Genomic DNA, 23,060 nt, shown 5'->3' on the forward strand with positions numbered 1-23,060 from the left:
ATTCCACAGCCTGTTTCATACTTCTATGTCTCTGGATCTATTTTGTTCATCAGTTTATTTTGTTCATTAGGGTCCACATATGAATAAGATCATATGATACTTGTCTTTCTCTCACTGCTTATTTCGCTTAGCATAATACTATCCAGGTCCCTCTTGCTGACTGTTTTTATCATTTATTCATTCTGTTAGCTTTAACTGATTACTGTATTAAGAATGGTGGTTTCTCCTAAATGGAAAAAAAAAACACAAACAGATGTTTACAGAAATAAAGTAAATGTGTTAATATTCCAAAGTGAGATGTTAGTAGTTGTTCACAAAAGGGTTCTGTGATCAAGTAAGCCTGGGAAACACTAGGTTAAACAAATTGCATCTGATAGCTTTGCTGCAGGATCTCTCGAAGTGTTTAATATGTGACAAGGGGATTTAGAAATGCAGCATTTATACAGCTTTTTTTTAGTGTATCATCTATTAACTCATGATTTCTTGTGTGTGCTGTGGGAATTGTTCATCTAATCAATTGAGACTTCTGCTTTCAGGGCAAGGATGTTAATACTAGCAGGGTAGGTTATGGCCCTAAGCAAGAGGAAAGGGGTTCAGGTCAGAGTTCTAACTCTGATAGAGTGATAGTGACAAACTTCTCATTGCAGGACGTGGAAAACCAAGACAAAGCACAATCATATAGGCCAAGCAAACTTGCTAGGAATTTAAAACATTTATTTATTTTACTTTTTAATATGCTTTTTTATTGATTTCAGAGAGAAAAAGGAAGAGGGAGAGATAGAAACATCAATAATAAGAGAGAATCATAGATTGGCTGCCTCCAGCATACCCCCCAATGGAGAACCCTGACTGGGAATCAAACTGTGACCTCCTGGTTCATAGGTTGACCCTCAACCACTGAGCCACACCAGCTGGGCTCATTGATCTTTTGTTGTTGTTTTGTTTGTCTCTATGTCATTTATTTCCACTGTGATCTCTACTATATCTTCCTTCTACTTATGCAGGGCTTTTTTTATTGTTCTCCTAATTATTTTAGTTGCAAGGTTTGATCATTTATTTGAGATTTTTCTTGTTTCTTGAGGTAGGCCTGTAATACTATGAACTTCCCTCTCAGAAATGCTTTTGTTGTGCCCCTTAGATTTTGGTTTGTTGTGTCTTCATTTTCATTAGTTTCCAGAAAATTTTTGATTTCTTCCTTGATATCATTAGTAGCCCATTCATTGTTTGATAACATGCTATTTAGCCTCCTGCTAAATTCCTAATATTTTGCTGTTTATGTAATGTTTGAAAATTTTTGAGTGTTTTTAGTGTAGTTAATTTCTAGTTTCATGCCATTGTGCTCAAAGAAAACGCTTGATATGATTTTAATCCTCTTGAACTGGTAGATATTTATTTTGTGTCCTAACATGTGGTCTATCTTTGACAATGTCCCATGTGCACTTGAGAAGAATGTATATGCTGCAGCTTTGGGGTGAAATGTTTTATAAATGTCAATTAAATCCATCTGATCTAGTGTGTTCTTTAAGTCACACACAAATGAATTCTTACTCCCTCGGAGGTAAGACACAATATGATCAGATGTTTTCAGTGGCTTACTCACTGGATCCACTTTTTCACAGGTCAATTAAAATCTGTGCTTAATCTAACCCTAACTAGGGCCCTTGATTAAAACCAATTATTGGAAAATTATGTTGCTGAAACTACTAATATTCTCAGAGAGTTTGCGTGTGTGTGTGTGTGTGTGTGTGTGTGTGTGTGTTTTAATCAGTGTCATATTGGCTATCACCAATGTAAGAGTAGATAAAAGGCACTTGAATTACTTGGTGGGATGGAGAAAATGCTGAGAGCAATTCAGTGATACCAGTTAACTTGCTACTTGACCAGAGAATGGGGGAGCCACTCCTCTTTGGGGAGAGGAAAGAGTATGGTGCGACCTCTGTGAGATAAGATTTTTCTTAGAGATTAGGAAGAATTGAGAAGTTGTAAACAGATTCACTGTCTAAGAAGAAAGTGGTCCTTTATCCAGTGCCATTTAAAAACAGAACACATCCATGGAGTCGTGAACACACAATACAATATAGAGATGATGTATTTTAGAATGGTACACCTGAAACTTACATAATTTTATTGAACCATGTCACACCAATAGATTAAACAAATAAATAAATAAATATTTAAAAATAGATAAATAAAAACAGGACAGTTCATCTATCTCCCATGGTTCAGATGTGAAGAGATAGTGATTAAATTGCTTCCTCCAGTAGATCAATCTATAGTGTAAACTAGCACACTCGTGCATGCCCGGGGGAGACATGGTCACAAAAGAATTGCATGTGGGGAATCAACTATCCACTTGCTGCATTCAAGAAGCATCTATTGTGATTTTTTAACAATTAAATCCATTTAGGACATGATAAATATAGTTTAATATTAGCCTTTTTCTTACATGACTTTGTATGTTCTTTTTCCTCTGCACCATCTACTGCTAACTTACCATGTCTTTATGTATTTTATCTATCTTAATAGCCACTTTAAACTGTTATGGAAAAAGGAGGGACATAATTGAATAAAATAAATTCTGTTACAAAAGTTTTGAGGGCCTTTATAATTCTAGGAGTCATGCCAGGTCCAGGGAAATATAAAGAGCAGGGAACACTGAACTCAAGGTCTTCACAGTGATGAGCATGAACAGGTCAACTAGCCATAACAAAATAAAAATCCTTTGGGGGGACTAGAACTCCTGTGGGATCACAGAGCAGAAAGGCCCACTCTCTTAGGAAAGAATGGGAAAGGATGCCAGGAGAGCTCACAACAGAGTTGGTGGTAGCACACAATCTTGCAATACAAATCCTGCCAGCAAATCTGATTGGGGAGGATGTGGGCAAAGATGAGGCAGGAAGCTGGGGAAACGTGGTCTTCAAGGAACAACTTTGAGGCTGCCCTTCTTATTCCAGGAAAATGTCATTATTCTAGTCTAGTAAATTACTGACAAATGTCTGTCTTGACTAATATTTCCTTCTATGCCTTTGTTCTCACCACATGGCCAGTGATCACTGGTGTAATTTGACAGTTTCAGGAGATTGAATGGTTTCCAGATAATTCTGGTTAAAAAAAAAAAAAAAGTAACACAGCAGAAGTATCTTCAACAAAAGGAAAACACTCTATACTCTTTTTTGAGACTCTGACTGACACTACAAGGATAAAAATCTATCTCTCATTCTTCTCAACATCAGTGCAACAATGTCCTACTCAAGCACAAACCTTGCAAATAAAGGGAACCCCTTGCAAAAAATAATGGGTTATAGGGCACCATTACAAATACACTGCATTGTTTAACCTTTGCAATTTACATTCTGTAAGCAAACATGGAGGGCCATGATAAAGAACCATCCGCAAGTTTACTTCAGAATGAGCTTACGTGTGAGGGCTTTGGTGACGATGTGAAGATACCCTTGGCCAGTAAGCATGCCCTAGCCAACTGCCTGGGACCTACGTTCCAGTGAGTCTTCCTTACTAAAGCAGCACTAGTAGTATTTTAGGTTTTTATTAATTGAGCACTCTCAATGCTAAGAGCTTGACCTGCCTTATCTCATTAAATTCTGACAACAACCATTTACATATTAGGAAACTAAGGTCTAGAAAGACTGAGTAAATGGCCTAAGGAGTCACAGCTTGCAAGCTCATTGGTGCTGCACCAACTTGATTGTGGTTTGGTCTAATTCAGTGATTTTCAACCTTTTACATCTCATGGCACACTAATTACTAAATAATAATAAACTAATTAGTAATAAACTACTAAAATTTTGCAGCACACCAAAGAATATATTACATTTTTATTGATACGACAAAAAATAGGTATAATTTTGATTCATTCATACCATACTGCTATTGTTGTGTTGGATGTTGTCATTTTTTTACTTGATAATCTAAGGGAACAGAGGTCAGTGCCCCTGACCAAATAGTCAGGAATTGCATGCTTTAAGAATTCTTGTGGCACCCCAGTTGAAAATTGCTGGTTTAATTCATAATTATATGTTTGACTATGCCAATTCTAAGTAGATTTTAATCTCCATATAATGTTGTAAGATGTTGTCAGTCCTGGTAAACTATGTGCAAACTGAGAAAATGGGCTCCAGCAGCAGCCTTTCTTTTTTGGAGATTTTACAAAAGACTGTGGACAAAGCATCCAGGATGGTGGTCACATTACTGAGATCCTCCCCAAAATTCTCAGAGAACCAGAGTGACTGTAAGGTGGGTGAGCTGTTCATACTTCCTGGGGCAGTGGTCGGCAAACTCATTAGTCAACAGAGCCAAATATCAACAGTACAACGATTGAAATTTCTTTTGAGAGCCAAATTTTTTAAACTTAAACTTCTTCTAATGCCACTTCTTCAAAATAGACTCGCCCAGGCCGTGGTATTTTGTGGAAGAGCCACACACTCAAGGGGCCAAAGAGCCACATGTGGCTCACGAGCCGCAGTTTGCCGACCACGGTCCTGGGGTAAAGGCTTTGCCTGTGTTCCTGAGAGAATGACTGGTTTCCAGGCAATGCCATAGTATATATGTTTTCAGAATGGCACAGTGACAAACATTTTTTATAAAAAATAAGGTGTATGGCTTGGCTGGTGAGGTCACAGTTCAATTCCACGTGCCCAGATTGTGGGCTCGATCCCAGTAGGGGGTATGCAGGAGGCAGCCAATCAATGATTTTCTCTCATCATTGATATTTCTATCTCTCCCTCTCCCTTCCTCTCTGAAGTCAATAAAAATATATTTTTAAAAAATAAAATGTATGGCACCAATAATGTGATGAGATGCTTTCTGAAGTCTGCCATTTCTGTCTATAGTAATCCCCTGGTTACCACCAGTGAGACCAGAGGAATTCCTAACAAGAGACTCAAAAAAGCAGGCTACGGGGCCAGTAAGGACTCAGAATGAAGACACTGGGCTTTATCAGGTTAATTGACTTTTTTCCAAGTGCCCTGGTCTTGGAAGATGGAAAAAATACAAGCCTAAATTTCTGCTAAATAGACTTCTATAATGTAAAGAATAGACTGCTGCTGGGGTCTGATCCTCATGGCTGGTAAAACAAAAAGTCAGTCACTTGCACGTGATTGGTGTGTAAGTTACAGTCCCTGGGATCTAAAATGCCTGATTCAACCCACACCCATTTTTAGAACTTAATCTTCTTTTCTTAAAAACAAAAGTGTTATTGGTTTTAGAATAATGTGTACTTTAATTGTCAGGAACTCCCAAAAAGGGCATCTAAATCCCAATGTTAGTATACTTTGGTGAAGTTAAAATTCCCCTGCTTGTTTCAAAAATGAATCCATTGTAGAAATGTTATATGATGCTCTCTCCCCACGTTGTAAAAGCTATCTGTATCCAAAACAATCATGATACTGCTCTGAACAGCTCAGTTCATTATAAGTACTCAATATTGTAAACAATAAAAACATGTGTTTTTTTATTCTCAACAGAGGCAGTGTTTTTTAAAAAAATTTTTAATGGATTTTAGAGAGAAAGGAAGGGAGAGGGGGGATAAAGAGATAGAAACACCAATGAGAGAGAAACATAGATTGGCTGCCTCCTACACACCCCATACTGGGGAGTGAGCCTGCAAGCCGGATTTATGCCCTGTTCAGGAATCCAACCAGTAAACTCTTTGTTCATGGGTCGACACTCAACCATTGAGCCACACTGGCCAGGCCAGAGGCAATGTTTTTGACAATAACATTGTCTCTGAGGGGTTGAGATTGGATTTTATTAAAAATGATGGTGCCTGAAGATATCGATAGAAATTTTGTAAAAATTCCAGATGGCCTGGAGATATTATGTAGAGTGAAAGAGAGTAAATGGAGGAGAAATGACCATCTCACCCAGCAGGGGCCACCTCTGATTCTAGGCTGTGTGTAGGGTCTTGAGTGCTGCAGGAATCACTAAAATGTTTAGTGATAATAACCATCATTTACTCTAACGAAGGGTAAAATTGGATCCAATCGAATTGATGCTGGAAAACTCAAGAGGTGGTACTTTGGTTGGGAGAGACATACTTCAGGACCATTCTGCACATATGCAGGCCTTCTAATACCAAGCAGGTTGGAGGGAGCTGGGAGAAGTAGGCTCCGGCCAGTTGGAAATGCACAGCCCCTTGATGAGCTCACATTTTCATTCTTGCCTTCTCTATGTGAACCCAGAGCCACAGCATTTGTCCGGAGAAAAACGCTCTTGTGTTTCAAACCTTCCTAGGGGGCTGCTCACTCGCAGCTCCTTTCTCCCAGAATATCCTCCATTTCCTGTGAAGACAGTGACCTTGTGGCTGGGATCTTCTGCCCCTGCTGATTGTCTGCTTATCCCCACAGAATCTGTACCAGAACAGGTTTTTAGGCCTGGCCGCCATGGCATCTCCATCTAGAAACAACCAGAACAGGCGCCGCTGCAAGGAGCCACTTCGCCACAGCTACAACCCCAGCCAGTTCCACAGCATGGCCATCAGGACCGGCCCCCATGGCACCGTCACCATCCCCCGCTCCACCAGCGACACTGACCTGGTTACCTCTGACAGCCGCTCCACGCTCATGGTCAGCAGCTCCTACTACTCCATAGGGCACTCCCAGGACCTAGTGATCCACTGGGACATAAAGGAGGAAGTGGACGCTGGAGACTGGATAGGCATGTATCTCATCGGTGAGTAGAATAGCAATTAGCCAGGCTGGCTAACAGTGTGCAGCAGATATAACATCTTAGGAATGTGGTTTGGGCACTCAGCAAGCATATTGTTCATATTTCACTCCTCTGCAGGCTTTAATATTTCAATAAACTCTATAATTTAATTAAAACTCACAATTCGCAATCAAATATGTTATGCACCAAATTCTAACACACTGAAGACCACACACTAGCTTCTTTTGCCATCTCTATTCCATAGAAGATCATGAGATAGCAGGGTAAAGTGTGGTTGCCCACAAACACTGTTACCACTTGCACATCTACGTGGAGCTAATTTCACTTTTGTTTTCAACAGAATCATAGGGCCTCTTTTTACCTGCTCCTTCAATAGTCTTTCTGCTTTGTAATACTGCTTTCACTGTAGACAGTGAACACAAACACCAGGGACTAAAGAACAGAATGATGACTGGAAGGAAAATGGCTGCACAGATTTGTAGTGCTAGAGAACATAAACCTCACAAATTGTGAATTATGGAAATAAAGTTTCATGAAAAATATGTTTCATCTATTTTACATGATAGAATCAGGTGTGGTGAAAATTGACGCATTTACACTACAAAGTGAAAGGGGCCACTAGAGTCAGCAAGTTCAACAGAGGCCAGGCCTTTTGCATTCAGTCTCTGCAATGAAGCATTTAAACATTCAGACACACAGATTTAACATCACCAAATATCAGAGAAACTAATGGTTGTTATGAGTATGTTATAACCTAGGCTGTTTTTATGATAAAACATAGGGATTCTTATCTGTCCAGGTGTCAGAGAAATATTCTTTTGTTCTCTTAAAGGTTTTGTAACCAGTTTGGTTAGTGTAGTTACAATACACACAATATTATAATGATTCAGGAACATAACTTTTGAGATTTTTACATAAATAGTTGTTACTAACTAAACTGAACTTCCAAACAGGTGACATTTAAATTTGCTTTAAAAATAGTTCCTGATTAAAAGTGTTTGGATAACATTGATCTAGAGCAAATATTGTAAAATAATAGCCCGTAAAGCATATTTTGTTTAGTCCATTTTGTTTTAAATTTGATTAGTTATTAACACTTAAAAATGCAGAGATTTTCCATTAAAATTCAAATTCTAACCTTCCTTCACAAAAGTCCTCAATTAGGCAGCCTGAGCCTGTAGCTCCACGTGGCTTTAGTCAGCTGGAGTTAGGCATTAGCTTCCCCATTGAGACTGTCCTGCATCCATCTATTTTGCCGTAGTCCCCCTTTTACCCATCCCTACTTGAATTATGAATCTTACTTGTTTAGAACCTTAGACAATTAGGTTTTTAGTCTGAATCTAGTTTTAAATCAACTCTTTATAGCTGTACCTTCCTGCAGTGGTGGATGTCAATGCCATTCATTTCCCAGTCAGGAAATAGGAGAGAAGCAATTGGGGTGATGAGGGCATTTGAGGAACATTCAACCATAGTGAGGGAATTGATGGATTTGGAGGTCAGCCCTGGGAATTGATGGATTTGGAGGTCAGCCCTGGATCTGGGCTAGGAGTGGAGACTTGGGGGAATCGGCACCCTGAGAGTAGATACTTATGTATTGTGTGTAGAAAGAGAGCATGAGAAAGCCACTGTCAAAGAGAGAGACAAAGGAGTAACTCAAAAAGGGGATGGAGGAGTTGGAGAGGTGGGACAAAAATTAGGAGCCCACATCATAGAAGAGAGACTTCAGAAGGAAGGGTGGTCAGCACTATTAACCTGTCATGAAATTCCATGAATGAATTAGATCTGGCATTAACATGACATTTTTACTGAGACAAAAGTAAACACAGCTCATCATCTTAATTTGACAGTTTGTTCTTTTTCTTAGTAGCTGTACATAGATAACTGTGAAGTTATTTTTTTATTAAAAATTTTTGTTAATGTTGACATTATTTCAGTCCCCTTCCCCACCCCTTTGCCCACCTCTGGATCCAGAAGCATGAATATATAGAACAGACTGGTTTGTGTCCAAGGGGCAGGGGTTGGGGGTGATTGGATAAAGAAGGTAAAAGAAATAGCTAAAGAACATATATGCATAACCCATGAACACAGACAATAATGTGAAGCTATTTAATGCAAAATGACAACACTTTTGGTGGCATAGCATTCAAAAATAATTTCTCAACCCAAAATTATCTCTGAATCATAAAAATTCATAATTTGTAGGTCCTTAGTAATTCATATGCCAAATTTTACATTCCAATATTAAACTAATATTTAATATATTTTAAAAATCTCCTAGGATCATCAATTTTTAAAAGCAGTCATTTCCTTGACTCTGTTAAGTCCTTATTAAAATGACTTAACACCCTGACCAATGTAGCTCAGTTGGTTGGAGCATAGACCCATACACCTAAAGGTTGCAGGTTCCTGGTCAGGGCACATACCTCGGTGGCAGATTCAGTCCCCAGTTGGGGTGCATATGAGAGGCAACCAATTGGTCTCTCTCTCTCTCTCTCTCTCTCTCTCTCTCTCTCTCTCTCTCTCTCTCCTTCTTTTCTCAAAAAAAAAAAATCAATGAACATATCCTTGGCTGAGGATTTTAAAAAATGACTTAACAAGGGGGAGGATCTAAAATAACAGGGGAATAGGGGGACATTACTCATCTCCTTCCAGGACCAATCTGGAATTATAACTAAAATATAGAGAGTGCAACCTAATAACTAACTGAATACTAGCTGAAGAGAAATCTTATAATCAAGAATTTACAGAAGAAGCCACATCAAGACTGGTAGGAAGGGCAGAATGCAAAAATGGCTGGCCCTACTCCCCACAAGAAGTGGCTAAGATTCCAGAAGGATATCTCAGCTGTGGGGTGGGGGGGTCCCCCTTAGAAGCATGGGGTCTCAAACCCAAGCCAACTCCCAAGCTTAGAGCACAGAGCTTGAAAGGGATGCCTATTTAACACTTGGCTATGAAAATCAGCAGGGATTGTGTCTGCTAGGGACAGACAGGAATCTGCTAGAGACACAAGCACACTCAGTCAATACACAAAATCTTGTTCACATCCACTCACCCTGGGATCCAGCAGAGGGAGGGCAGAGTGGACTAGAGTCAGTGAGGAGAGACTGGGATTTGTGTCTCTGGGGAGAGAGCTGAAGTGACAGCTGCCATGATAGCTATAGTGAGTCTTGCTCCCACATCATAGATGCCATATTTCTTGGGTGGAGCACTCCCCTCCATATAGGCATCAGCCTGGGAGAAATTAATAGCCCTATCTTCTGGACTCCCTCTCACCCCACTCGGTGGAGCTCACACACTGCGAGGAGTCAGCTGCCTGAGCCAGGGTGTAGAAGTCTGGGAAGACTCAGGGGGTGTCGGTGACCGAGTTGAGTGGCTTTAGGGTGGAGGCCATTCCCCACTTTTCTGTGAACATAACTGGCACCTCCCTCTCAAGACAGATCCACTAGACCCACACTCCAGTCTCTTGGTGGCTCCTCCCTTCTAAGCTCTGGGCAGATTCTGGGACAGACTGAGTTGTGTGGCTCTGAGGTGGGTACACCCCTCCCACCATCCCTCAAGAGTGACTGGCACCTCCCCTTCATGGGAAATCCACTAGCCCCATTCTCCAAATTCTTGGTGGTCCTGCCCTGCTGAGATTAGGCTCCTGGCAGAATCTGGGACAAACTCCGGTGTGTGGATCTAGGACGGGGCCCATTTTCCCCTTGCATGCCTGAGTGGTGCACAGCCCTCTCTTCACACAGCTTAATCTTGGTCTGATAAACCCTGCTTGCCTCACCCTAACAACTCTCTGAGATACTGCCTATCACAAAGGTGTGTGAGCACCCAGAAGGTGGCAGCTAGACTCAGGAACATTTGCTGAGTGGCCTCAGACCCAGCACTGGCACTGAGTTTGAACTTCTGTCAATTTGATGAACACCACTCACCCCTTTCTGATGACTCACTGAGTCACCACCTCATGCAACTCAAGTACCACCAGAAGCTCTTTCAGTGACTGTGTCTAACAGGCAACTGACAGGTGAAGGCAGTTGGAGAAGGATTTCCAGGTGCCTTGAGACTTTTGGTGGCCTGTCTCCAGGCCTGGTACTGGTAAAAGCCAGCCTTGATGCACAGCTCGATCCTTCCTATGCATACTCAGGCCAGCAGAGGCAGCCACAAACTGTGGATTACTTTGCAGCTCCAAGCAGGTTGCTCAGGGCCAGTCACAGGGCATACCTGCCATTGACCTGCACCAGAGTCTCTCCCAAGAGGCACAAAACCAACACAACAAGTAGCCAGCTTCAGACAACATCAGAGCAGGATCCAATAAATTTCACAAATAGTATATCCAAAGGGATATATCAGCAGGCACCACACCCTGCTGAGGCAAATTTTGCTTTGTGTGGTCAATACCTCCACAGCAGCTCATACACTGTGGTACAAGATGATCCTTACATTCAGACAATCTGAGTGTCAACTCCACACACAAACAGGCCAATAGTAATTAGGACTCAATTACAATAGGAGGGCTTACATAATCCACACAAGGGGCAGCCCTGGAGCACCCAGCTCGGGTAATCAAGGAGACTGTACCACGAGGTCCCACAGGACACATACTACATATGACACACTATCAAGACTGAGAGTCAGAGCAGATCTACCTAGTACATAGAAACAAACACAAAAAGGCAGCCAAAATGGAGAGACAAAAAACAAAACAAAACATGCCTCAAGTGAAAGAACAAGAGAAAAAGAGCTAAATGAAATGAAAGCAAGCAATTTATCAGATATAGGTTGTTTTTTTTAAATGGGTATAAGATCACTCAAGGAACTTAGTGGTAACTACAACAGCATGAAAAAGACATAGGAGCCATAAAAAAGAACCAGTCAGAAATGAGGAATACAATATCTGAAATGAAGAATACACCAGAAGGAATAAAGAGTTTGTTGGATGAAGCAGAGGATCAAATCAGCAATTTGGAATACAGGTAGCAGAAAACACTGAATCAGAGCAGCAAAAAGAAAAAAAGAATTTTAATGAGGATAATTTAAAGAACTGTTGGGACAGCATTCACATAACAACATCATAGAGATACCAGAGGAGAAAAGAGAGAGCAAGGGATCAAGAATCTATTTGAAGAAATAACTACTGAAAACTTTCCTAACTTGGTGAAGGAAAATTGCACACTAGCAGGAAGCACAGAGAGTCCTAAACAAGATGAATGGAAAGAGGCTTACACCAAGACATATCATAATTAAAATGCCAGAGGTTAAAGACAGAAAATCTTAAAAGCAGCAATACGAAAGCAATTAGTTACCTATACAGGAGTTTCCATAACACTATCAGCTCATTTCTCAACAGAAACATTTAGACAAGAGGCTTGGCATGAAATATTTGAAGTGTTGAAAAGCAAGGGCCTACAACTAAAACTACTCTCCCCAGAAAGGCTATCACTTAAAATTTAAAAAGAAATAAGAAGCTTCCCAGACAAGAAAAAGCTAACGGAGATTATTACCACAAAACCAGTATTACAGTGGTTTGGAGCTCCACAGAATGGGGCAAGAGGGAGTCCAGAAGGTAGGGCTATTAATTTCCCCCAGGCTGATGCTTATATGGAGTGGAGTGCTCCACCCAAAAAAATATGGCATCTATGATGTGGGAGTAAGACAAAATGTTAAAGTATTTCATTGATGAAGAAGGAGAAGGAGGAGGACAAGAAGGAGAAGGAAGAGGAGGAGGAGGAGGAAGAGAAGGAAGAGGAGAAGAAGAAGAAGAAGAAGAAGAAGAAGAAGAAGAAGAAGAAGAAGAAGAAGAAGAAGAAGAAGAAGAAAGTTATAAAGAATAAAATGGCAATAAAGAAATACTTATCAATAATCATTTTAATGTAAATGGCTTATATGTGCCAATCAAAAAACATGGGGTAGCTTAATGGATAAGGAAACAAGACCCACATATATATATGCTTTTTACAAGAGACCAACCTCAGAACAAAAGATTCACACACAAAAAAAAGTAAAAGGATGGAAAAAGATATTTTATACAAAAGGAAAGGATTAAAAACTGGAATACCAATAATTATATCAGAAAAATAGACTTTAAAACAAAGGCTATGTAATTAGAGAAGAAGAAGGACACTGCATAATGATAAAGGGAGCAACCCAACAAGAGGATATAACTCTAGTAAACATGTATGCACCCAACATAGGAGCACCTAAATATACAAAGCAAATCTTGATGGACATAAAGAGAGAGACTGACAGTAGTACAATCATATTAGGTGATTTTAACACCTGTTGACTTCAATGGATAGATCTTCCAGACAGAAAATTAACAAGAGCAACCTTAAATTGCACACTAGATCAAATGGGTTTAATTTATATCTTCAGAGCATTTCACCCCAAAGCAGCAGAACATACATGCTTTTCAAGTGCACATGGAACATTTTCTATGATGGATCACATGTTAGGACTCAAAAAAAGTCTTAATAAATTGAAGAAGATTGAAATCATATCAAGCATCTTCTCTGACCATAAGCGTAAGAAACTAGAAATCAATCACAAGAAAAAAACAACACTAAAAAATGCACAAAACATGGAGACTACATAACATGTTACTAAACAATTAATGGGTTAACTCTGAGACCAAGAAAGAAATAAAAATGTACCTTGAAACAAATGAAAATGAGAACCAACCCTAAAACTATTAGTCACAGCAAAAGCAGTCCTAAGAGGAAAATTTATAGCATTATGGTCCTACCTCAAGAAACAAATTTTAAAAAAATCTCAAGTAAACAATCTAACTGTACACTAAAGGAACTGGAAAAAGAGAAACAACAAAGGCCAAAGTGAGTAGAAGGAGAAAATAATAAAGACCAGCATGATGAAGGCCTGGGGTGTAGTGGAGAAGACTGAATATGATGTTGGCTGTGGTTTTTTATTTATGGTCTTTATTACATTGAGGTATGATCTCTCTATTCCCGCTTTGTTGACATTTTTTATCAAAAATGGCTACTGGATTTTGTTGAATGCTTTTTCTGCATCTATTGATATGATCATATGATTTTTATCTTTCATTTTGTTTATGTGATATATCACATTAATCGATTTGCAAATATTAAAATACTTGCCATGTATTATCAAGGAATATTGGCATGTACTTGCTTTCTTTGTAGTGTCTTCATCTGGTTTTGGAATTAGGATAATGCTGGCCTCATAAAAAAGAGCTTGGAAGTCTTCCCTCCTCTTGAGTTTTTTTGAATAGCTTGTGGAGGATTGGTGTTAGTTCTTTGAGTATTTGGTAAAACTTCCCTGTGAAGCCATCTAGTCCACAACTTATGTCTGCAGGAAATTTTTGATCACTGCTTCAATTTTATTAGTTGTTATTGGTCTATTTGGGTTTTCTTTTTAAAAAATATATTTTATTGATTTCTTACAGAGAGGAAGGGAGAGGAATAGAGAGTTAGAAACATCGATGAGAGAGAAACATCGATCAGCTGCCTCCTGCACACTCCCCACTGGGTATGTGCCCGCAACCAAGATACATGCCCCTGATCGGAATCAAACCCGGGACCCTTGAGTCCGCAGGCTGACGCTCTATTCACTGAGCCAAACCAGTTAGGGCTATTCAGGTTTTCTGATTCTTCCTGATTGGGTTTTGGAAGAGTGTACGTTCCTATGAATTTGTCCATTTTGCCCAGGTTGTCCAATTTGTTGTTTGTAATATTTTCTTACAATCCTTTGTATTTCTGTGGTATCAGTTGTTACTTCACCTCTTTTGTTTCTGATGTTATTTATTTGTGTCCTCTTTCTTTGTCTATTGATAAATCTGCCAAGCGGTTCATCATTCTTGTTTATCTTTTCAAAGAACCAGCTCTTGGTTTCATTGATCTTTTGTATTGTTGTTGCTTTTTAAAATCTCTATGTCATTTATTTCTGCTCTGATATTTATTATAACCTTCCTTCTACCTACTCTGAGCTTTTTCTCTTGCTCTTGTAATTCTTTTAGTTATAGGGTTAGATAGTTTATTAGAGATTTTTCTTGTTTCTTGAGGTAGGCCTGTAATGCTATGAATTTCCCTCTCAGGACTGCTGTAATCCATAGATTTGGGGTTGTTTTGTGTTCATTTTTATTTGTTCCCAGGAGGTTTTTAATTTCTTCCTTGATCTCATTGGTAACCCATTCATTGTTTAATAATGTGCTATTTAGCCTCCATGTGTTTGAAAGATTTTGAGTGTTTTTAGTGTAGATGATTTCTAGTTTCATGCCATTATGAGCTTAAAAGATGTCTGATATTATTTCAATCTTCTTGAACTTGTAGAGTCTTACTTTGTATTCTAACATGTGGTCTATTTTTGAGAATGTTCCATGTGAACTTGAAAAGAATCTATATTATGCATCTTTTGGGTGAAATGTTCTGTAAATATCAATTCAATCCATCTGATGTACTGTGTCATTTAGAGTCAATGTTTTCTTGTTGGTTTTTCATCTGGAAGATGTATCCAGTGATGTCTATTGAGTGTTAATGTCCCCAACTATGACTGTATTGCTGTCAATCTCTCCCATAAAGTACTCCAAGAGCTTTTTTATATATTTAAGTGCTCCTATATTGGGTGCTTATATTTTTTAAGCATTATATACTCTTGTTATATCAACCCCTTTAGTATTATGTAGTGGCCTTCTTTGTCTCTTGTTATGGCCTTTGCATTGAAGTCTATTTTGTCAGATCTAAATATTGCTACCCTTGCATTTTTTCATTTCCATTTGCATGGAAAATTTTTTCCATCCCTTTACTTTTATCAGGTGTGAGTCTTTTGTTCTGAAGTGGCTCTATTGTAGACAATATATATTGGGTCATGTTTTCTTATCCATTCAGCTACCCTATTCTTTTGATTGGAGCATTCAATCCATTTACATTTAAGGCTGTTATTGTTAGGTACTTATTTATTGCCATGGTGCTCCAGGCTAGGGAGCCAGGCATAGGGTTGAAACACCACGTTCATAAGGGGGGACGTTTGCAGCTGAGATATCTTTCCAAGTTCTCAGCCACCACAAGTGGATGCAAGGCCAGGCCTTTTAACCTCTCCAACCTTCCTACCATTTTTGAGGTGGCTTCTGTAAATCCTTGGTTATAAGACTTATGTTCAGCTAATCTTCAGTTAGTTATTCAGGTTAATCATTCTATAATTTAGTTGTATTTCCAGTTCAAACCTGGGAGGAGATGAGTGAAACTTCCACCTACTCTACTGCCATCTTTTTCCCCCGTAGGAGGAAGATTTCCACACTGAGATTTCATGCATATAAGAGTTTTCAAAAGTAAAATAAACTACCATAAAAGCAATTATAGTTTGTTTTTGTAGTTGTTCAAGAACCAGCTAGATGAAAATTTACCAAGAGTATTGTGAAATAAGAAGAGATTTCTACATTAAAAAGGGGTTTGTCCAGAGGTTACCTCTGGATACTGTTTCTGTGATTCTCTGTGAGTTCTCTGATTCTATGATTCCAGATGCTTTTTTCTCCATTGTTCTGGAGATGACATTAATACCTTTGCTCTTTTACTCCCATATATATGCTATTGGCTGATGTGTTTCTCTACTCTCTTTCTTTCTTGGGAATATAGATGAGGTATTGTCGGAGAACTTTCTGGACTATAAGAACCGTGGAGTCAATGGTTCTCATCGGGGCCAGATCATCTGGAAGATTGATGCCAGCTCTTACTTTGTGGAACGTGAGTACTTTTCCCATTCCTGTCGTCCAGGATGAAGCAGAATTCAACTGCTTTGTATTTGTGCTGTTGTATTGCCTGCACTTAGAAAGATGCCATGTGAAAGGGAGACATAGATTTGATGAGATGCTTAAAAATAGTGAGTAATGTACAACAGTTGGGTAACACCCATACAAAATAACCCAGAGGGCCACTTCTTTAATTTCAAGGAAAATTTTTGTTCAGATTCATTCATCAGCCTCTGGACTCAGGACCTTATGGCTCACATCCCTTAATTTTTGCTCCATGACTCCTCTAGCTGCGCTTCAACTTTGTGATAGTTGCCCCTTCTGTATCCTCTCATTCAGTTTTGGCTTTGCTTAACCCAACTCTTCAGTGCTCCTTGCTGCCAACCTGTTTCTTTGATTTCTGATCTACTGACATTTTTGAATGTGTAAACTTGTCATCATGTATCTTATTTTCTAAAATTTCCTGTTTTCTTTGAAAATAAATCATGTTCACAGTTATGGAAGGATGTTTTTCATAGGATCCCATACTGGTATATTTCCCATTGCATGAGGGACTACCTATATGGGTCGTGTGTTTGCCAGATAAAGTAATGCACAGATTACCTTTAATCTACAACTTCTTTCCCCTATTTGGATAATGAGAGTGCTAACTATACAAATCCATTCATGCATTATCTTGTTCATAGTGGGTATTCATTCCCTATAACACTTCTGAAGGAAATGAATAGTTTATTCTTCCAACTGCCCAGTGCTCAGAGGAAATGGTACATGGCCAGGAATCTAAAGTTACCTGTTATCATTTGATTGTGGTTCAAGATATACTACATCCTCTAGCATGCTTTGCTTCCATTTATATTTACTCTTATTTTCATTCATTCACTCAATGAACATTTTGTGAGACCTATTATATTCTAGAGATTTGATTATAAAAGGCCTGTGTCTGCCCTCTAGAAACTTATGGTGTCTCTGCTTCTAGAAAGGACACAATCCCTCCCCACTTTTTTGCATTTGCACATGCAGAAAGAGGTATACTGTCAAGAGACTTGATACTATCAGATGTAGAGAGGACATGATTTTATGGGATGTGGTTGCTGGCCCTGGATTTTGAGTTAGACATAATGAAATTCCCAGTAAGGTATTTCCTTTTATTAATACTTACCTCCCTGACTCTAGTTTTTCTCCTCTCTAATTCATCTTGCACACTGGTACCAGATAAATGCCTTTAACCCAATTCTACTACCATCTGCCCAGAAGCCTCATGGCTCTGCTTTCTTATTGCATAGCTGAAACTTCTCTGCCTAGCTGCCAAGCCCCAAGAAAATGCACCCTCCTCCCTCAACCCTACTTCTATATGTTTTAATAATACCAGTATCTTCCCCTAGTCCACAGATAGCATCATTGATTACAAAGAAGGTTGGTGGGTTTGATTTTGGGATAAAGATGGGCCTCAGCTAATGTTACCCAATAGGGATTCCCAAATGCCAGTAAGAGCAAAAAGGGTAAAAACTTCATTAGCCATGAATATTAGACATAATAGTTGACTATATGCCCCAGTCTACATTCAAAGTTTAGTGGAAGAGTCCTTCCTTATTACATACCTATTTTTCTTTTGTGGGGAGTTTTAACTAATTGAGAGAAATAGACACAATTTAGGGTTAAAATACAGTATCGGTGCAAAATGGTGCAAGCATGAGCAAAACTTTCAACTTTTTATCTTTCTAGAGCAAGGAAATAAATATAAAGGATAATATTAACTCTCATGACTGTTTCTTCATTCTGCATGTGTCAATGTGTAAAAGGTGAATTTGTATATAAGTTAATCTATCAATAGTGCTATTCTTTTCAAGGCAGTTTTTACAAGGTTTCTGTGACGTACAGAACATTTCCTTTATATTCATCTCAAATAACAAATCATTTAAAATAATTGTCTTCACCAGCAGTATGAAGATACACCTTAAATATCATTAGAAAAATGTAATATAAAATAAGCTCTGTAAAATATATAAAATATTGTCATAATTAGGTAAATATATACAAACTTGTTACGTAGCAATATCCTATAATAAACAAATGGCTTGCCAATTCATATTCAACATAACTAAAAGTTCAGCACAGCACTTTAGAAAAATGACATTTTAAAAATGTTTTGTGGCAACCTTGAGAAGATCCCACTCCACAATTTATATATATACCAGTTGGACTAGCAATATCTCAGTGCTTTAGAAAAATGGGTGATAGTGAAATTGAAAAGGTGGATATTTATATTTGCAAATACATCAAATGAGTGATCAGTATGCCAAGAATGTATTATTCTGTACAAATATAATTTTGTCAATAAATGTACCAACAAAAAGCATAATTGAACTTTCAAATAATTAAAATATTAACTCAGGACACACATACAAATCAAACAATTTAAAATGCGATAATGAATCACATCTTTAGGTGTCTGAATGCATTAAACGCGTATATATATTCTGCCTGCCAAGGCTCTCACATTACAGTAGGGGAGACAAGCATGTATTTCTTATTGTGTTCTCTGTCAATAAAGAGGAGCACTCAACCCAGCTTTGGGCCACAGAATTGATCACCATTCACGGATCAGAGGAGCTATAGGCAGACTTGGCCAGTGAGAAACAAGGATTGGTATTGGGGGCAAGGTGGTAGAGAGGTCATTCTAGGCAAAGAACAGCACCTGCAAAGGCAGGAGAGCAAGAGAGGAGGGGTGGCCATGCAAAGAGTTGAGGATGCAAAGAGTTAAAGATGGAATCTGAGGAGGGTGAGGGGGAAGAGAGACCATCTAGTGTGAAGGATTAAGGATGGTGACAAATTCCTTGACATTCTTCTCAATGAGGGGTGGAGTCCATGTCCCCTCCTTGGGCCTGGGTAAGCTCTGTGACCCTGTGCTGATTTCATGCTGAAGTGATGCTGTTCCAGCTTCTAGGTCGAGGCCTTAACAGACTGGTAGCATCTACTTCATACCCCTTTGGACACACACTCTTAGAGCCCCGAGACAGCTGTGCTGTGAGAAGCCCAAAATGGCCACAGGAGAGGCTGCATGGAAAGAGCATGCAGCCAGCCCGGCTGCCCACAACCATTCCCACCCAGGAGACAGCAGAGGTCCAGCCCAGATGCTATCCATCACAACAGCATGGGAGACTGCAAGGGAGAGCTGCCAAGTTGAGCCCAGTCACTTCAAATAATTTTGAGAGATAATAATACAGTTCTAGTGTAAGCTGTTCAGTTTTTGGTCTGATTGTTATGCAGCAATAGTTACATAACATCAGGGAAACCAAAAGAGCAGGATTATGGCAGTCAGGGAGGAGAAACTATAAAAGGGGACATCGTCCTCATGACCTGCTGAGTGCCAACAGAGGTATCATGGAAGACACAGTCTAGAATGTATCCTCAGAGAGTTGTCACATGGGGATTATGGTGATGTTTGTAAAAATACGAGTCAACAAGCGGATAAGAAAGACTGCAAGGTGAGCAGTTCACTCCAGCTTGCTCAGACTGATCCTGGTTTTGGCTCCGAGCCTGGTTTTGGTAAATCTGCATTGACAGAGAAGAGGCAAAATGTACAAAGCACTCCTCCAGGCAGAGTGTCTGTGAGAGTGGCTCTGAGGTGGCAGCTTGAGAAATTGAATCAAGATGGGCTTGAACATGTGGACAGACTGCATGAAAGGCGCCATCAAATTGGGGTTCTCATTTATTCAGTACTTACTTGTGTTCAACTTTTTGGCAACACTCTTACATCCTTTTATTTTATGCTGACAAGAGCACCGTGAGATGGGTGACATCACCATCGTATTTGAGGAAAAAGCCTGGTCTCTGAGAGACGTGACAGCTTGTGTAGTAGGTAATGGAGCTGGATTTATTTTCCCAGGCTTGTTTGCTTATGCTCATCAACCCGAGGGAAGAGCCTCTGGGGATGTTGAAGCGGTGGGACGTAGAGGGACATTTGATTATTTGAGGCCCATAAGGATACAGAGGATAGTTAATGACACCAGCCTTTCCAAGAAGCCCTCTATGGACTGGATGATTGGAAGTGTGAGTGGAGCAGGATAGGGATGGAGAGATGGAAGGAAGAAATGTGTGCTGACCACACTGCAGGACCCCTTTTCTTAACAAGAGGGAAACAATACTTTCAGGCATTACATTTATGTATTTAATCCATTTTAGTTTATTTTTTTATATGGTGTAAAAGAGTGGTTCAGTTTCATTTTCTTTGCATGTATCTGTTCAGTTTTCCCAACACCACTTGTTAGACATTGTTATTACTCCAGTGTATATTCTTACCTCCTTTGTCATAGATCAGTTTACCGTATAAGCAAGGGTTTATTTCTGGGCTTTCTATCCTGTTCCATTGATCTGTGTGTCTGGATTTTGTTGTTGTTGTTGCTGTTGCTATTTTTCTCCTGGTACCATTCTGTTTTGATTATTATAGCTTTGTAGTATAGTTTGAGATCAGGGAACATGATACCTCCAACTTTGTTCTTCTTTTTCAAGATTGCTTTGGCTATTTGGTTTTTTTTGTGTGTGTGTGGTTTCATACAAATTTTAGTATTATTTGTTCTAGTTCTGAAAAGTATGACATTGGTATTTTGATAGAAATTGCACTGAACCTGTTCATTGCTTTAAGTAGTATGGTCATTTGAATAATATTAATACTTCCTATCTGTGAGCACAGTATATCCTACCATTTAACTGTGTCCTTTTCAATTTATTTCTTCAGTCTCTTATAGGTTGCAGGTAGAGTTTTGGTTAAGTTTACGCCTAGTTATTTTATCCTTTTTTATGCATTTATGAATGGGATTTTTTTTTCATTTCTCCTGATTTTTCATTATTAGTGCATGACAAGTTTCTGTGTATTAATTTTGTATTCTGCTACTTTACTGAATTTGTGAATTAATTCTGTTAACTTTTGTTGGATCCTTTACAGTTTTTCATATATAGTATCATGTTATCTGTGAATAGTGACAGTTTACTTCTTCCTTTCCTATTTGGATGCCTGTATTTCTTTTTCTTATCTGATTGCTGTGACTAAGACTTCCAGTGCTATGTTGAATAACAGTGGTGAAAGTAGGCATCCTTGTCTTGTTCCTGATATTTGAAGAAAACCTTTCAGCTTTTTATTATTGAGTATGATGTTAACTTGTCATATATAGCCTTTATCAAGTTGTGATATGATCCTTCTATACCCACTTTGTTGATAGTCTTTTTATGATAAATGGATGTTGAGTTTTGTCAAGTCCTTTTTCTACATCTATTGATTTTTTTATACTTGGTTTTGTTTGATGTGATGGATCATATTAATTGTTTTACAGATGCTGAACCCATAAAACTCCTAGAAGAAAACATAAGAAGTAAACCATCTGACATCAATCTGAGTAATATCTTTTTGGACAGATGAGGGCAGAGAGAGGCCAAATTTGGCAGGAGAATATGTGGGTCAGATGAGAGAAACTGACCTAACTAAGATGGAGCTGTGTCTAGACTTACAGCCAAGTGGGTGAGGCCATGTCTGAAGGGCATGGCAAGCTAATTACCACAATATCCAATTATACAACAGACACAGCAGATGGGCATGAAGGTGGCTGGGGTCATCCCAGGAGGGTAGTCTGTGCTTGTCTCTGGGGATCTGTGCATGAGTTACAAGATCTGACCCCTGGGTTGTCATTTGGGTAAGTCTTCATCCTGAGTAGAGAGATGATAATACTAATAGCTGCAGCTAAGCATATCTGCACTCTCCTGATTTGCCAGGCACCACGTGGAGTACCTCACATAAATTGTTCATTTAATCTACATAAAAACCATAGGTGGAAGACATTATTTTCCCTTTTGTTGATGAGAAGTCTGAGGGACAGAAAGATAATATAGCAGATCCAATATTTACAGGGATTAACAAATGGTGGAACCAGGATTTGAGCCCAGGCAGTCTGACCTTTTAGCCACTCTGATGTCCTGATAAGACCAAAGTAGGCCAGAAAGGCTTCCACCACTAGAAGTACAAGTGCAAGGTAGAACTTCAGTATAGACTTCCGGTCCATTGGAGGGTGGGGTATCAGGTAATACCCTGGATAAAACTTTGAAGTTAGAATCAGTGATGGGGATCACCTCCCACAGTGATAGAGAAAATTTTTGGACACCAAATATTTTCTCAGACATCACGGGGCTAATAAATCCTTGACCAGAGGAAGGAAAGTTGAGATGATTCACATATAGCCTTCCTCCCATCCAGATTATTCTGAGGGGGGAGCTCAGGCTGCACCATAAAAACTGTAGAGAAAGTCAAATTAGAAGACAGAGGTAATCCAAGATTTCAAACACATACGAGTACGTCCAGAATCTCCTCAATTTTATGAATTTGTTATGTGTGCATGAATCCCATTTGTGTACACAATTCTAAAAGTATTACTTATCTCCTACAGAAAATTTGAGGAAAAATCAAAGTAAAAATGATACATAATTTCAGCACTGTATAACATTTTAAAATATTTTTTATTGTTAGCATCTTCCCTTGGATGGGCTTTATAAATATTTATTAAATTAATAAATGAATTAAATAAGCTAATGCTCATACCTCCTAGGCAAGAAGCGTGAGTCTTATGCTCAAGGGCAACAGCCCCAGATGGCACCTGAGCCATCTGGAGGAAGACAGAGCAATACG

At 39.1% G+C, this 23,060-nt stretch overlaps 1 protein-coding gene across 2 annotated transcripts in view; it reads left to right on the forward strand.

The window, feature by feature from the left end:
- Window positions 1-23,060, forward strand: part of HECW1 (HECT, C2 and WW domain containing E3 ubiquitin protein ligase 1) — a gene marked incomplete at both ends in the record, with an annotated part of 142,369 nt that overhangs the window by 50,748 nt on the left and 68,561 nt on the right. For both annotated transcript variants that reach the window (XM_079785984.1, XM_079785985.1), the window contains 2 exons: window positions 6,363-6,687; window positions 16,278-16,385. In XM_079785984.1, the coding sequence (XP_079642110.1) occupies window positions 6,363-6,687; window positions 16,278-16,385 (433 nt within the window). The remainder of the gene's footprint in view (window positions 1-6,362; window positions 6,688-16,277; window positions 16,386-23,060) is intronic.

Source organism: Cnephaeus nilssonii (assembly GCF_951640355.1).
Source record: "Cnephaeus nilssonii genome assembly, chromosome: 12".
Lineage (NCBI taxonomy): Eukaryota > Metazoa > Chordata > Mammalia > Chiroptera > Vespertilionidae > Cnephaeus > Cnephaeus nilssonii.